We start from the raw sequence: 13,406 nt of genomic DNA, 5'->3' as shown, positions 1-13,406 counted from the left end.
GTATCATCACAAAGGCATATGCAATAGTTTTTTGCATTTGGAAATAATGCCAATCATATGCTTTCAGAAATGTGCCATCCCATTAGTTCACTGACAGTTATACCTGTGATTTTAATAAAAACTGTTAATTTAAAAGGGCACATTTTAAAGCTCTAAAGATTTTATGTAACACAGATATGTAGGGTCAGATTCTCAACGGGTGCAAATTCACATAGCTCTTGAAATTACTGTGGTAAAAAAGTACAATTTAAAGCAAAGATATCAGTAAAGGAAGTTCAAAGAGCAAACCTGTAGGAGCCAGAATGGCTTTTACAGGCAGTTCTAGACATCCTGGCAGGAGCATCTAGTGCCTCAAAGACTTGAAATATTCCATTGCTCCTTCAAACAGAGAATTGCCCGATTCCTGTGTGAAACCTAGTATACCAGTGTACCTGGAAAAAATACAATCTGTGAGATTATAGATCATAATGAACAGTATAAATAATCAAGCTAATAATGTACAGGCAGAAGTTTCAGCAAAACAGGTATTCCTAGGCCTACTATTGCCAATTCACACTGATCATTCCTGTTATATTTCAAGAAGAGCCACAAATAGCAATACTCAACAAACACTAAACAGCTTTCATCTCATTAAATAAGTGGGGCTCTCTTCTAATATTAAGTACAGTTTTTTTGGGACTGCATTTTTGTAGAAGCAGAGAAATGTAATTTCAGCCATCGAGGTATAACCACGGTCAAACTTCTATCATTCTCCTAGTACATTCCTTTATTTTTCATACACTCTTTCCTAAAGAGCAGCAGTAGGGGAGAGTCTTTTGTCACCTCTTCTGTTTGCTTTGGTCATTTAACCCCTTGCAGTATTTATCAGAGATTCAGGGCATCATATAGTCCATGACAGAAAAATTAGAATTGCTCTTTCTGCAGATGATCACTGCTTTATCTCAGTGAAACATGAACTCTGTTCATGCCTTAAAGAAATCTTATAGGCCTACAGCACTATCGTCCCAGTTCAGCAAACACCTAAGAATATACCTGATCTTCTGTTGGAAAGCTTTGTTTGTACTGCAATTAAAGCAGTCATAATAATTTTAAAGTTAGTACACTTACAAATTAGAATTAATTAAACCTACCGTGATCAATCTTTTATGTTGGCTTCAGCCATTTTTAGAATGCTTTCCTTTACCGCAAAAATCTCCTTCCAGCAAACAAGGATACAACTGTGCTGAATTGCAGATAATGACCAAGTTAGGGTGACTTACTTATTTGCTTGGTGCCACTCAGTGCTGAGGCATTCCTTACAACTGTTTATTTTTTCAGGTGATTTAACCCTTTTGCAGCTTTGTCTTTCCCCAGGCTCCTTATTGAAGTTCTCCTATTAACATACCATTGATGCCAGTTATATTATAAGTTACACTTCATGGCTTCACAGCCAATGAACCTATCATCCTGCAATAGATTTGTCTTACAGGTTTTATTTTTTCATTTATTTAGGAAAATGCTCAGACGATCAGAGAAGTGGAGGTGGACAAAGTAACAGCACTGGAAAGAAAACAAGTGGAAGCGATCAAGAATCTCTGGGCAGACCCGGGAATCCAAGAGTGCTATGATCGACGGAGAGAATACCAGCTCTCAGATTCTGCCAAATAGTAAGTACACAGTGCCAGCACAAGGTTGACCCCAGGCTTCTCTCAGTGCTACAAAGGGTGGTGGAATCACCCTGCTTATGTAATCTACTCCTGTACATCCTTTGGCCTGAAAATTTTGTATAAGATTAGGGTTGGAAAGAACTTCAGGAGATCATCTAGTCCAACCCCCTGCTCAAAGCAGGACCCACCCCAACTAAATTTCACCCATCTTTTAAATTAGTCTGAGTTTATGCTAAAATTAAAAAAAACTCTGCTTAAAATGTTTGTTTTCATATTTCTTTGTCTCTTTCTGTTCACACTGAAATCATTAGCCAGTTACCCTCCTTCCTAATGCTGAGGTCAGCACAGCTGGTACATAATTAAATTTCCCTTTGGGGAGAGGTTGAAAATAGCTGCACAAAATAAATCAACAAGAAGCAGGCAGAGCAGTGAGTTTCAGAGTTATGTAGTTTTAAAAGTACATAAATTAGGCAATTAAACTGGTGTACAAATTGGTCACATTTGAAAGTTCTCTAACGTCACTTCTGAGGTAAATCTTCCTTTGTCTAGTGTAGTCTAAATTATTGTTCTGAGGTCACAGAAGTAATCTGGTGATTTGCTACAGCTCCTCAAAGAAAAAGTGCTCTTCACATTCATGGTCTGTGCTAAACATATATTCTAGGAGACTAAAGAGTTCCTGGTTATAAAAATGTAACTATTTGGATTTTGGTGCCCATCTTTCGTTGAGATTTGTTTGGAACGGATGGCAGGGTAGAAAGGGTGGGTTTAATGTGTGTTGTCCATTAAAAATAAGAACCTTCTTCTGTAAGTATGGGATGATTTCTGTGATAGATGAGCATAGTTTGGGATGTCTTGTTCTATATTTCATAACAGGATTCTAGCCAATCTGCTGTTGCTGTGTAGTGCTGAGAAGGTTGCAGATATTAATACTGTGTATCTGTAGTGCTCTTAAGTGGTCTGACTTACTCATGTAATACTTATTTATCTATGCACAAGAATGTAATAGTAGGACAAAATCCTGTCTTTATAAACCACAAATCTTGTGAAATCAAGAACTAGTCTAACTGCATTAAAGGCAGAAAACGCTTACTGATTTTCTTTATCTATAAATGTAATTTTAGGTGACTAATCAATCCATTGGATTAGAAACTTGTTTCTTTCTGTAATTAATGTAAAGCACAGAAAGGGGATAAATCACTTCAATATCAAGAGAAGTAAGAAAACTCCTATCAAGTGCCATCAGGCATCTCAGAGAAAAAAATCAAATCCTTAAATTATGTCTACACTGCAATTAGACATCCACAGCTGGCCTGTTCCAGCTGACTGGGGTTCAGATTTTGGGAATGTTTAATTGTGGTGTAGATATTCCAGTTTGGGCTGGGACCCCAGGGTCTAACACCCTGCGATGTTGGAGGTTCTAGAACTTGGGATGCAGCCCTAACTGGAACATCTATACTGCAGTTAAACAATCTCACAGCTTGAGCTCGAGACAGCTGCAGGTGTCTAACTGCAGTGTAGACATATCCTTAAATATATCACCTTTTATACATAGTTGTGTAAATTGAAGAGATGAAGGGCCCCATCTACATGAGGTTCTGTAGAGAGGGGAAGATTACTACCCTTTGTATTTACTGTAACAATATGTTGCCTATATGGCAGGTTTTTTTACTCCAGAAAAGAATGTGCATGACAAGTTTGCTATGGATTGTGAAGCTTTTGTCTTCATTCATTTTGGGTGTGTATATTAATTGTCAGGAGAATGTGATTATTGCACTTATTCAGATGATACACAGTATTGTGTCAATCCCATTGCAAGGAGTCTAATACATGGACATGAGGCACTGGACGGTAAGTAAGGCTAGAACAATTATGAAAGTCTCAGTTATAAAACTTGTGAGAGAAAAAGATTAGATAAAATAGAGTTTACGATTATTTTGCATCCTTCTATGTTAAGTTATTGTGCTGGGCCATGATAGTCTTTGGCAATTGGAAGGGGAAACTCATTTTCTCCCCTATAGCCTGAATGTACGTACAAATCAACTCTTTGGGGAAGCTGGGAATGCATGGGAAATACCTATAGTATGGAATAAATAAGTGGGTATCTGTAAATTCGAGGCATATCCTTGCAGGTACTTAAAGAATCTGGTATAAATTATTTCTCTTGTGTGAAGTATAAATACTTCTGGGTTTGTGGGTAAATTATTATTTTTACTGCTCTATTTTGAGATTAAATATTTAATCTGACTAAATATTTGGATTTATTTACAGCAGAACATTTATTTTGCAATATATATGTGTGTGTGTGTATCTTTCTTTGCAGTTACCTTACTGATATTGATCGTATTGCCATGCCCTCATTTGTGCCAACTCAGCAAGATGTTCTCAGAGTCAGAGTGCCAACCACTGGAATTATTGAATATCCTTTTGATTTAGAAAACATTATCTTTAGGTAAGATTGATTGACTGTACTCTGGCAATCTATTAAATTAAAAGCTAAATGACTATTATGAAGTTGTCTGCTGAGACTCTACCCTTAAGATTGCATTGCATCCAAAACAGGATTATCAGTGTTACACTTCAGGGATTGAATTTAGTCTCCAAATTTAATACAGTAACTCTTTAGAGGATAATTAGATTGTCTATGGGCTTTTTTAAAATGACATTCTCTAACTTTTTCAGAGAACATTTAAAGTCCTCTGAGACTGTCAGGGCCAAATTTATTTTGTTTAAAAAAAAAAGTTGCTTTCCTATATTCAAACAGTTACACATTTCATACTGCTCACAAACATACATCCACATAAGAGATTAGATGAAGGCCTCTTTTCAAACTTTTTGCTTGAGGATATTACTAACAACATAAGAGTTATTCCTCTGATTTGACAAGTAATTTAGCTCCATAAAAAGAAGCTGACAGAATGGTCCAGATCCAGCAGTTACTTCAGTTCTCTAACATGCTTCCCAGCCTCACTAGCTCTCCTCCACATCACCAGATCACTTTCCCTGCCTCTCTGCCCTCCTTCTACCCATGCATGCCTGATTCCACATAATGTCATGAGTCCTAGGGAGCAGGACCTTTGCAGATCTGTTAAGATGAACTTTCTTTCTGTGAAGAACCCCAAGAAGCTAATCAGGCTGAGAAGCTGCCTCCCTAGCCAACAGGCAAGCTCCACATCTTGCCCCCATCACTGTGTCCTCTCTCTTGTTACCAACTGCAGGCATAAAAGAGGCAGGGAGATGGGACCCTTGCACCCAGAGCTCCATGGAAAGTAGAGTTTGAAGTTCTACAAGGCATGCAGCTTGTCTATGGAGTGACCCTTCCTTGGTTTGCTATTTTTTACAATGAATGTAGATGAAAAACATTTAAAATGCTGTGTGCCATTAGACAGCCCACAGAGGATGGAGGAGGGGGAAAATAGAGAGCTAAGCTAGGCATTCTCTTCTGTTCAGGTTCTTATACCATGGCAATCCCCATGGTATTGGGAAATGGGCTAAAGAAGATGAGGCTGGGTTCTCTTGCTGTGCTGTCTTTCTTCCCACCTCTCAAACTCTGCTTCACCCCTCTTTAAAGAGCCCTGGTTTTCCCATATCCCTAACCCACACTTGGAGATCCACAACCATCTGCTACCCCATATCTTCCTTCTACCAGGCCCTGTTGTCTTCTCTTCCTCCTCTGTCGCCCCACAAAACCTCTTACCTTCATTTTATTTTAATAATGGAAATTCCCACAAAAATAGTTGCACAACTGCATTTTCTGTAAATGCATTTGCTAAATAACATTTAGTGTTTTTTCTCATCTATAAACCTTAAAGCCTTTAAAAAGAATACATATAATTAGCTCTATTTCAGTGTTAAGGTGATAACTGAAGTGCAGAGGTCCTAGAGCTGATCTGTGCGCGATACAGCCCAGCTTTCATGACTCTCAAACTAGAGCCCTGACAAATCATCAGTAAAGCAGAGTCATGAATTAGAAGTTGGACAGAGAACAGTAGGAGAATACATGGTCAGCATTGCAAAAGGTTAACAGTGGGATGCCCCAAGTTTCCATGCTATTAATTATCTGAAAAAAGGAATGAAGAGCAAGGTGGCCAGTTTTGCAGATGGCATAGCATTATTTTCGTTAGTCACTTAACCCTCGTCTTCACTAGGAAATAAAGATGTGTTCTTAACTTGAGTTTGCTAGGATTTGGCCTAGAATTAGCTAAGACAAGGCAGTTGGCAATTTTCAAACAAGCTAGCAGGTCAAGTTAAAAACTAGGCTCCCCCATATTCCTCCCCTCCATTAAAGTTATCAATACATTATTGACAAATGCTAGGTAGTATATGTTGGAAGGAAGAATTCGTTCAAATTCTCATTCATTCCTGGGTTCTCAATTGACTGTAGCCACACAGTAAAGCAGCCTGGGCAACACTGTGGACGATTTTATTATTACACAATATATCTTTTACCAATGGAACTTATTGCTACAATATATAATAAATAGCAAATGTTTATTGGGATTCAAAAAAGGATTAGACATTTACATGGATAATGAAAAAATGAATCCACAGTAAAATATGATTACTTACCTTACAGTTACCATAGTACTTCGAGATGTGTTGTCCATGCAGATTCCACTCTTGATTCATATCTACTCAATGTGCACAAAATCAGATGAAAATCCCACTTGCTTTCTGTAATGGAGGATATAAGAGATGGGGCACAGCAATCTGCATTCAGTTCTTTTGCCAGTAAAATTTTCATGAATAGGACGCCTATCAGTGGGGACACAGGGCAGGATGGGCAATGCATGTGGGCAAAATCTCAAAGAACTACTTTTACTACAGGGGTAAGGAGCTCTATTTTTTGTTTTTGTCTGAGTGATTGTCCACACAGATTCCACTCTTAGTGATTAGCAAGCAGTCATCTGAAGCCAAGAGGCAGGTAAGCAGAGATGTTCTTGAAGAGTGATTATAAGACTGCCTCACCAAAGCTTGTATCTAATCTGGAGGCCTGCACCAGAAAATAATGGGTAGTAAATAACGAAACACAACAATCATTGTGCTTTGTTTCTGTTTAACAGGACTGTGTTGATTTCTGTTTAATAGGATGGTGGATGTAGGTGGCCAGAGGTCTGAAAGAAGGAAATGGATTCACTGTTTTGAAAGTGTTACCTCCATCATTTTTTTAGTTGCACTGAGTGAATACGACCAGGTCCTGGCTGAATGTGACAATGAGGTAAGGAATGAGGGTATCTGGATTAGGCATAGAAAAAAATGTTTGTATTTCTGTAGGAAAAATAAAACCCACTAGTGCTTTATAAATGCAAGTAGTACTAACATTTTGCCCCTAAATAGAAATTACCAAACAAAATATCTAAAATAAAGGTTATTAGGCTATTGAACCTCTTCATTGTAGTTATTGAAAAAAACCCAAGTATCTGAAAATCAGGACGTTATAGTGTGCAATTTAAAAAACCTAAATGTCAGAGATACAGTACTCACTTAAGGTACAAATACCAATCCTCCTTAACTCTGAACACAGCTCCTCATCTGTCTTTCAACTATGGGCCACAGACCGGCGCTATCCAAGAGGAAACTGCGCATACTCTACCCACTAAATAAGGGCTGGAGATCTGATCCCTTCTACTCTCTCATTTGTCAGCTGCAAGCATGGGGCGATAGTCTCCCAACAAAAGGAGAAGAGAAGGCAGGGGAAAGAGTTAACTGTTAAGACTGTTGTTCTTAATGTACCACCATAAATACTTGTATCTGTTTACAAAATAGAGATGGAGTCCCTTTCCAGAAGTTTGACTGATACTTTTGATACTTTACCACGTTTTAAATTCCTGAGTTACAATAGTTTATTTTTTAACCTAAATGTCACATTTCCTGAATTCTAAGCCTTTTTTGAAAAATAACCGCAGCATTCTAAGCAAGTTGTTGTAGCAGAACTTTTTTCCTGAAAGGCCGCTCTCAAGAAAATGTTACCCTATTACAACACTGGATACAACTATTGACAGTGGGAGAACAAGTTATTGGGCTGGATTCTTTTTGGTTCTAGACAAAGTTGTTTCAGCAACACACATGCAGTGCGAGAACCTAACAACACAAGCCTAGATACTAGTGTTGTGCATTGGCTCTGCATGACATTTCAGCATGGCGCCTTTCCTGTGTAGGTGAGGTTCTTGTTGGGTGTGTGATTTTGGTCTCATGGAGGTCTACAGGCTATGGTAAAAGGTGTTAAATTAAGTGTTTCTTATGTGATGTGCATCACATTTGTAGATATTGGACCAATTTTATCCCTATTTTTAGTCAACTAAAGTCACTGGAGTTACTCCAGCCATTAATCTGCACTACATCAGGTCTCTCGATTCTTTTTCTACACATCTGTGTTTAGTTTCCAGACACTTTCTATTGTTGGGGTAATTATCTTTAAGAGTTTTTATGTGACAAAGCAACTGTGTATGATAAACCTGTACCATTGCCTAAGTTAATTATTATAGGAACATAAGAATTGCCACTTCAAATCAGAGCATTGCTCTATCTACTTTTATAGCCTGACTCTGACTAGTACCAGGTATTTCAGAAGAGGATGCAATAAACACCATAGCGGGCAATTATGAAATAAGCTACCCTTAGAGAAAGCTGTTTCAGAACTCCTGCAGATGTTGGCTGAAGTATGAGAGTACCTTCTGAAATGTTTTAAAAATAATCACTATCAAATATGTGGATGTTCTCTTTAAACATATACATTTCCTAATCCTTTTGACTCTTACTAGCCTCTAGGCAGCAATATCTTGCAGCAATGCGTTCTATAGGTGAAATGTGTTGTGAAAAAGACTATTTACTGCAATCAGTTTTAGATTTTGACTTTCAATTTCACTGAACAAAAAAGGTTAATAGTCTGATTTCCTTCTACTAATAACAACATTCATTATTTTGTATACTTCAATTATACCTCTTATTTTTCATCTTGTCACATGAAGTCCTTTCACCAATCTCTAAATCTGTTATTTCTGCCATACCTCTTTTTGAGATAGCACAGCCAAGAATGAATACAATATCCTAAGTAAGGATATACTCTTGGATTTATAAAACTATCTTTTATAATTAGAACTGGTCTGAAAATTTCCGACAAAGTTTAGTTGGAAAATGCCAGTTAGTTGAACCTGAACTGATTCAGGAAAGTAGCTCAAGTTCAAATTTTGGTCAAATTACAGGCAACGTTCTGATGGAAACCTCCCTGTCTACCCTGGTTCTCTGCCAGCTCTCCTGGAAGACTGCTGGGAAGCCCAAACTACTTCCTATGGAGCCAAGAAACCTGGGGGTTCTTAAGATTTTCTTGCTCCCTGCCCTGGAAGTCTCATCTGCAGGCCAACTGCACCATGCAGATTGCTCCAGGCTGAGGACCCCATAGCGTCCAGATTCCTGAGTGGGAAGTCCTGGGACCCAGCTGGCCTGAGAATCTGGACGCCCTGTGTCCCCAGCCTGGGGAAGATTGTATAGTGGGGCTGGCCTGGCAGCTGCAGACTGAAATGCTTGTCAGTTTCATGTGGTTGCCATGGTCTCCCTGAAGCATATTTTGTTTCAGAAACACCATGTGTCATTGTTTCTGAAAGGAACGTTCATTAAGATTTTCAGTTTGTGGGAAATCTCAAATCATTGAATTTCCTGCTAACCAGAAATCTGTAGGTTCAGCCAACTCTTATTTATAATACTTTCAGTGTTTGCTAACCCACCCTTATGAATTCTTACATTACTTTTTGCTCTTTGGACTGCCACTGCCCATTTTAGCAGATGCTTTCATTGGGCTGGCCACAGTGATGTCCAGTAATGCGTATGAGTAGTTCAAATGACTTCTAATGTGCATTACCTTCCATTGAATTTTGTGTCATCATGCTGCCCATTTGCTTAGCTTCATGTAGACCAGATCCAAAGCCCACTGAGTGTGTGTGTATATAAAATATTAAGTAGGGTATTTAATACTTTTGCTATAACTCTGCTGGGTGGAGAAGTCTGGTAAGAGAACTTGAAAACACTTGTTTTAAAGAGAATGTCATTTCGGATTGATGGTTGAGGTCTGAGTGATTAGATTTTGTGTGTCCTGATCATGTATACGGTAATGCTTTAAAAATAGTTGAAGTTTAAATTTGTCTCCTTGTAGAATCGAATGGAAGAAAGCAAGGCCTTATTTAAAACTATCATCACATACCCCTGGTTTCTGAACTCTTCAGTCATTCTGTTCTTAAACAAAAAAGATCTTCTAGAAGAGAAAATCATGTACTCACATCTAATCAGCTATTTCCCAGAATACACAGGTGAGCTTTTATTCTAGACTGTGTTCACAGCAATGACTTAAAACCAAATTTAAACTCTAAATGTGAGTATTAATTCCCTTGCTATTTTCCTTTATTAGTTCCAATTTCCCTGGTTTATAAATGAGATTGTGTAGTCTATTTGAGGTACTTATTTGGCAACTCATTTTTTAAAATCCTGCCTGTTAAAATATAGACTTATGTTGTGGTATAAAAGAATGTGCAGTTTTGTTGTATTGAAAACATAGGCCCTGATCCTGTAATGTGCGGGCAGTCTGCTGAGCCCACAGACAGTCCAACAGGAGCTAGGGCAGTCTGTGACTATACTGTACATATAGATCTAGATCAGGACCAGAGGCTTTTAAAAGAGATTTCATACATTTTTAAAATGATTTCATGCAGCCATAGTGTTGGAATTAAGACGTCAGAACACAGGAGACCCACTTTCATTTAGCTTTACTGCTGACAGCACACACCATGTTTCTTTTCTTTGAGCTACCTAGGCACAACTGTGGCATAATATCAACATGATTATTTATTTTTAAAGACAGAATGAGACTAGAGTCTGATTTAAAATATTACAGCTTTTGAAGGCAAAGTTGAAAAAGATATATTTTGATAACAGAGGAAGATGGATAAAACCAGTTGTTGTGGGAAACCGAGGGAATATATATACCTCTGTTCCCTGGTACTACATATTGTAAAAGTTTCCAGTACATTTTCTAGGTGTTTGCTAAATATATTATGATATATTTACTTTACCCTCTACTTCAGAGGCACCCTCTTACTGTCTAGGCATTTCACAAATATGTGGATAAAACAAGATAGTCTAAAGAAAAACCCTTTCAGTCTGGTGCATTTTAACTTAATGTTGCCATTACCTGAAAAATTTACTTTAAAGTGGGCTCATTAGGATACTGAAATTCAGTCTCCATTCAATAATCCCAAAAGAATGATGGATTTACATTGATAACGGATTAAGACTGATTTAAGTCAGTCAGCATTTTAGTTACAGAATCGTCTGTCTTAGTAGTTTGCTAATTACATCATATTGAGTCCTAAATTTAAGTTGAGAATTCGATTGATTAAAATACCTACAGAAAAAAGTCTACCTCCCTCTTGACAAAATAAAATCCCACAGTGCAAACTGCCATAAAAACAGCTGATAGTATGCAGAACTATACCAAATATTCAAAAGTATGGGAAACTAAGTAATGTAATAAGCTAATAAAATATATGGTGTGTTGTGTATCAGTCTGACAATTTACAGTCTTACATTATTTATACTTAAACATTGGTGGCACTTTGAGTGTTTGTTTAGGCTGCTATTATACAAAAGTAGTTCGTAGGAACACTTTGAGTGAACATTGCGCTGATGACAAACTTCTGTGGTAAAACATTATCAGAAAGTTTAATTATAACAGTGCCATTTCTAAATATTATAACAAGTTCAGCATAACAACAAAACTATCTCCATGCTCAAAAATAGTCACTACAGTAAATTATATATAGCTAGGCATTTGTTTGAATGGGCTGGCTGATATTGTTTGAACAACATAATGTTTTATATCCTTTAAAATATTATCCATTATGTCTCTAAACAGGACCTAAACAAGATGTCAAAGCTGCCAGAGAATTCATTTTAAAGCTGTACCAGGACCAGAATCCAGACAAAGAGAAAGTAATCTATTCCCACTTCACTTGTGCCACAGACACCGAGAATATCCGCTTTGTCTTTGCTGCTGTCAAAGACACTATCCTACAGTTAAACCTGAGAGAGTTCAACCTGGTCTAAGGTGGATCCCTGTAGTGTTTCTCCTTATGATCTACCCACCCAGCATAGACTAATAAAAACATCACTAGTGCATTCTAACAAATTCCACAAAAGACAGAATGACACAACTAGAGTTGGTGTACTTTGAAACTATTTACCTACAGAAACACAGGTTGTTCCTATGTGTGTGCTGACCTTGAAATATTTACTGAAGAGAAGTGGATTAAATGGAATTTCCAAAGTTTACATTTTTTTTAAACTATACATTTTAAATACTGCTTTTATATTTTCCTTCTTAATTTTAGCTAAGTTTTTTTGTGACAACTGTGGTTCAAAGGGTATTTAAGAAAAAATATTTTATAGAACTATATATAAAATCCATTGCTGTTCATCTGATATTTTCTTAGGCTTTTTATTGCATTTGATAATTATTACCATTATTGTAGAAATTTTTAAACGTGAGATGCCTTAGAAATGATAGTGATGCTACTTTAGAATGCTGGGTCTGTAAGATTTGTCATTTAAGGTAGAATGAGCTATTAGCATTTTAATTTGAGGCTATATATTAAATCTAATCATTTAGATTTTTTGTCAGAAGTGTCTTTTGTAGGCTGACATGCCAAAACAATTAACATGGTCTTTGTAACATTACAAAAGGTTCAGTGTTGTCATTAGGCAGTAATACACAAGAGCCAAATGTATAGTTAAAAGCAAGTAACCGTCACCTCGATTAAAAGGATAGGGTAATGCCTGTAGACAACACTGCAATTTATTATAGCTGAGGTTTCTAGGCTGTACTTGGTTCCTCCAAAAGCCTTTTAGGCTGCCATCCTTGAGGATGCTATTACATGTGCTGTAGTACTGGCCCCACCTTGCCTCCAGCCTGCATTTGGGTTTTACAAGCAGGTATAGAAGGCATCCTTAGCACCTTAACCACACCAGATCACTTTCACAGGATTTGCAGACCCAAGAGCATTCCCAGCAGCTTCTGCCATAACAGTATCCATTTAAGATATACGCACTAATGTCTGACAGTCAATTTTTTCAGTGATGAACAATCTCAAATGATTCAATCATTGCATTAAGACAGATAGTTATCAAAAATGTGGCACACTATTATAGCTGCTAGACTCTAGCTAGTCACCAATGTGTACCTTGATATAGAGCCACCAATGCCACTGTTATGGCTAGAGAATACTCCTTACTAAAACAGATTCCTCTTGATTTTTAGGATTAATCCAACCCTGAGGACTTGATTTTACATGAAGGAGAGGGAGAATTTTGTCAACATCTTCCAACAGCCTGTTAAAGGATCAGCTTTTCTCTGGGGCAGAGACTGTATGTTAGTATAGGAAGGATCCTAATTTAGGCTTTTGGATGCTAACATCATACAAATAAGTAACATCATCTATTTCTAGTCAGTGGGGAGAAGCACAGGTTGTGTTCAACTCCAGCTGAGAGTCAACCACCTTCTCAATGCTTATTAGAATACTCACTAAGGGCTGGTTCTCACTGACCGCACCAGTCGACGGGAGTTATGCAAACTACGCAGAGTAGTTTGCATAACTGACGTCAACTGCTCAGCTTCCCTTCTGCGCGCTGTTTACACTGCGCTGAGCTGACGGGAACAGCGTTCCTGTCGACTGAGCGCTACGCTACTTGAGGGGGTGACTTAGTCGACTTCCTGATCGA

General features: G+C 37.7%; 1 protein-coding gene across 2 annotated transcripts in view; it reads left to right on the top strand.

The window, feature by feature from the left end:
• The window catches only part of LOC137167205 (guanine nucleotide-binding protein subunit alpha-14), a 68,354-nt gene extending 55,134 nt beyond the window's left edge, over positions 1 to 13,220 (top strand). Inside the window, exons 3-7 of one of the 2 annotated variants that reach the window (XM_067569235.1) lie at positions 1,492 to 1,646; positions 3,967 to 4,095; positions 6,732 to 6,861; positions 9,790 to 9,943; positions 11,545 to 13,220. In XM_067569235.1, coding sequence (XP_067425336.1) covers positions 1,492 to 1,646; positions 3,967 to 4,095; positions 6,732 to 6,861; positions 9,790 to 9,943; positions 11,545 to 11,735 — 759 coding nt within the window. In that variant the 3' untranslated portion in view covers positions 11,736 to 13,220. The remainder of the gene's footprint in view (positions 1 to 1,491; positions 1,647 to 3,966; positions 4,096 to 6,731; positions 6,862 to 9,789; positions 9,944 to 11,544) is intronic. The other variant, XM_067569236.1, reaches the window with a different exon arrangement.
• Positions 13,221 to 13,406: the final 186 nt, after the last annotated feature.

The sequence above is a fragment of the Emydura macquarii genome, unplaced genomic scaffold (assembly GCF_026122565.2).
Source record: "Emydura macquarii macquarii isolate MOO-44397 ecotype Brisbane River unplaced genomic scaffold, CSIRO-AGI_Emac_v2 contig_2897, whole genome shotgun sequence".
NCBI classification, from domain to species: Eukaryota; Metazoa; Chordata; order Testudines; family Chelidae; genus Emydura; species Emydura macquarii.
This window is presented reverse-complemented; position numbering and strand designations above follow the sequence as displayed.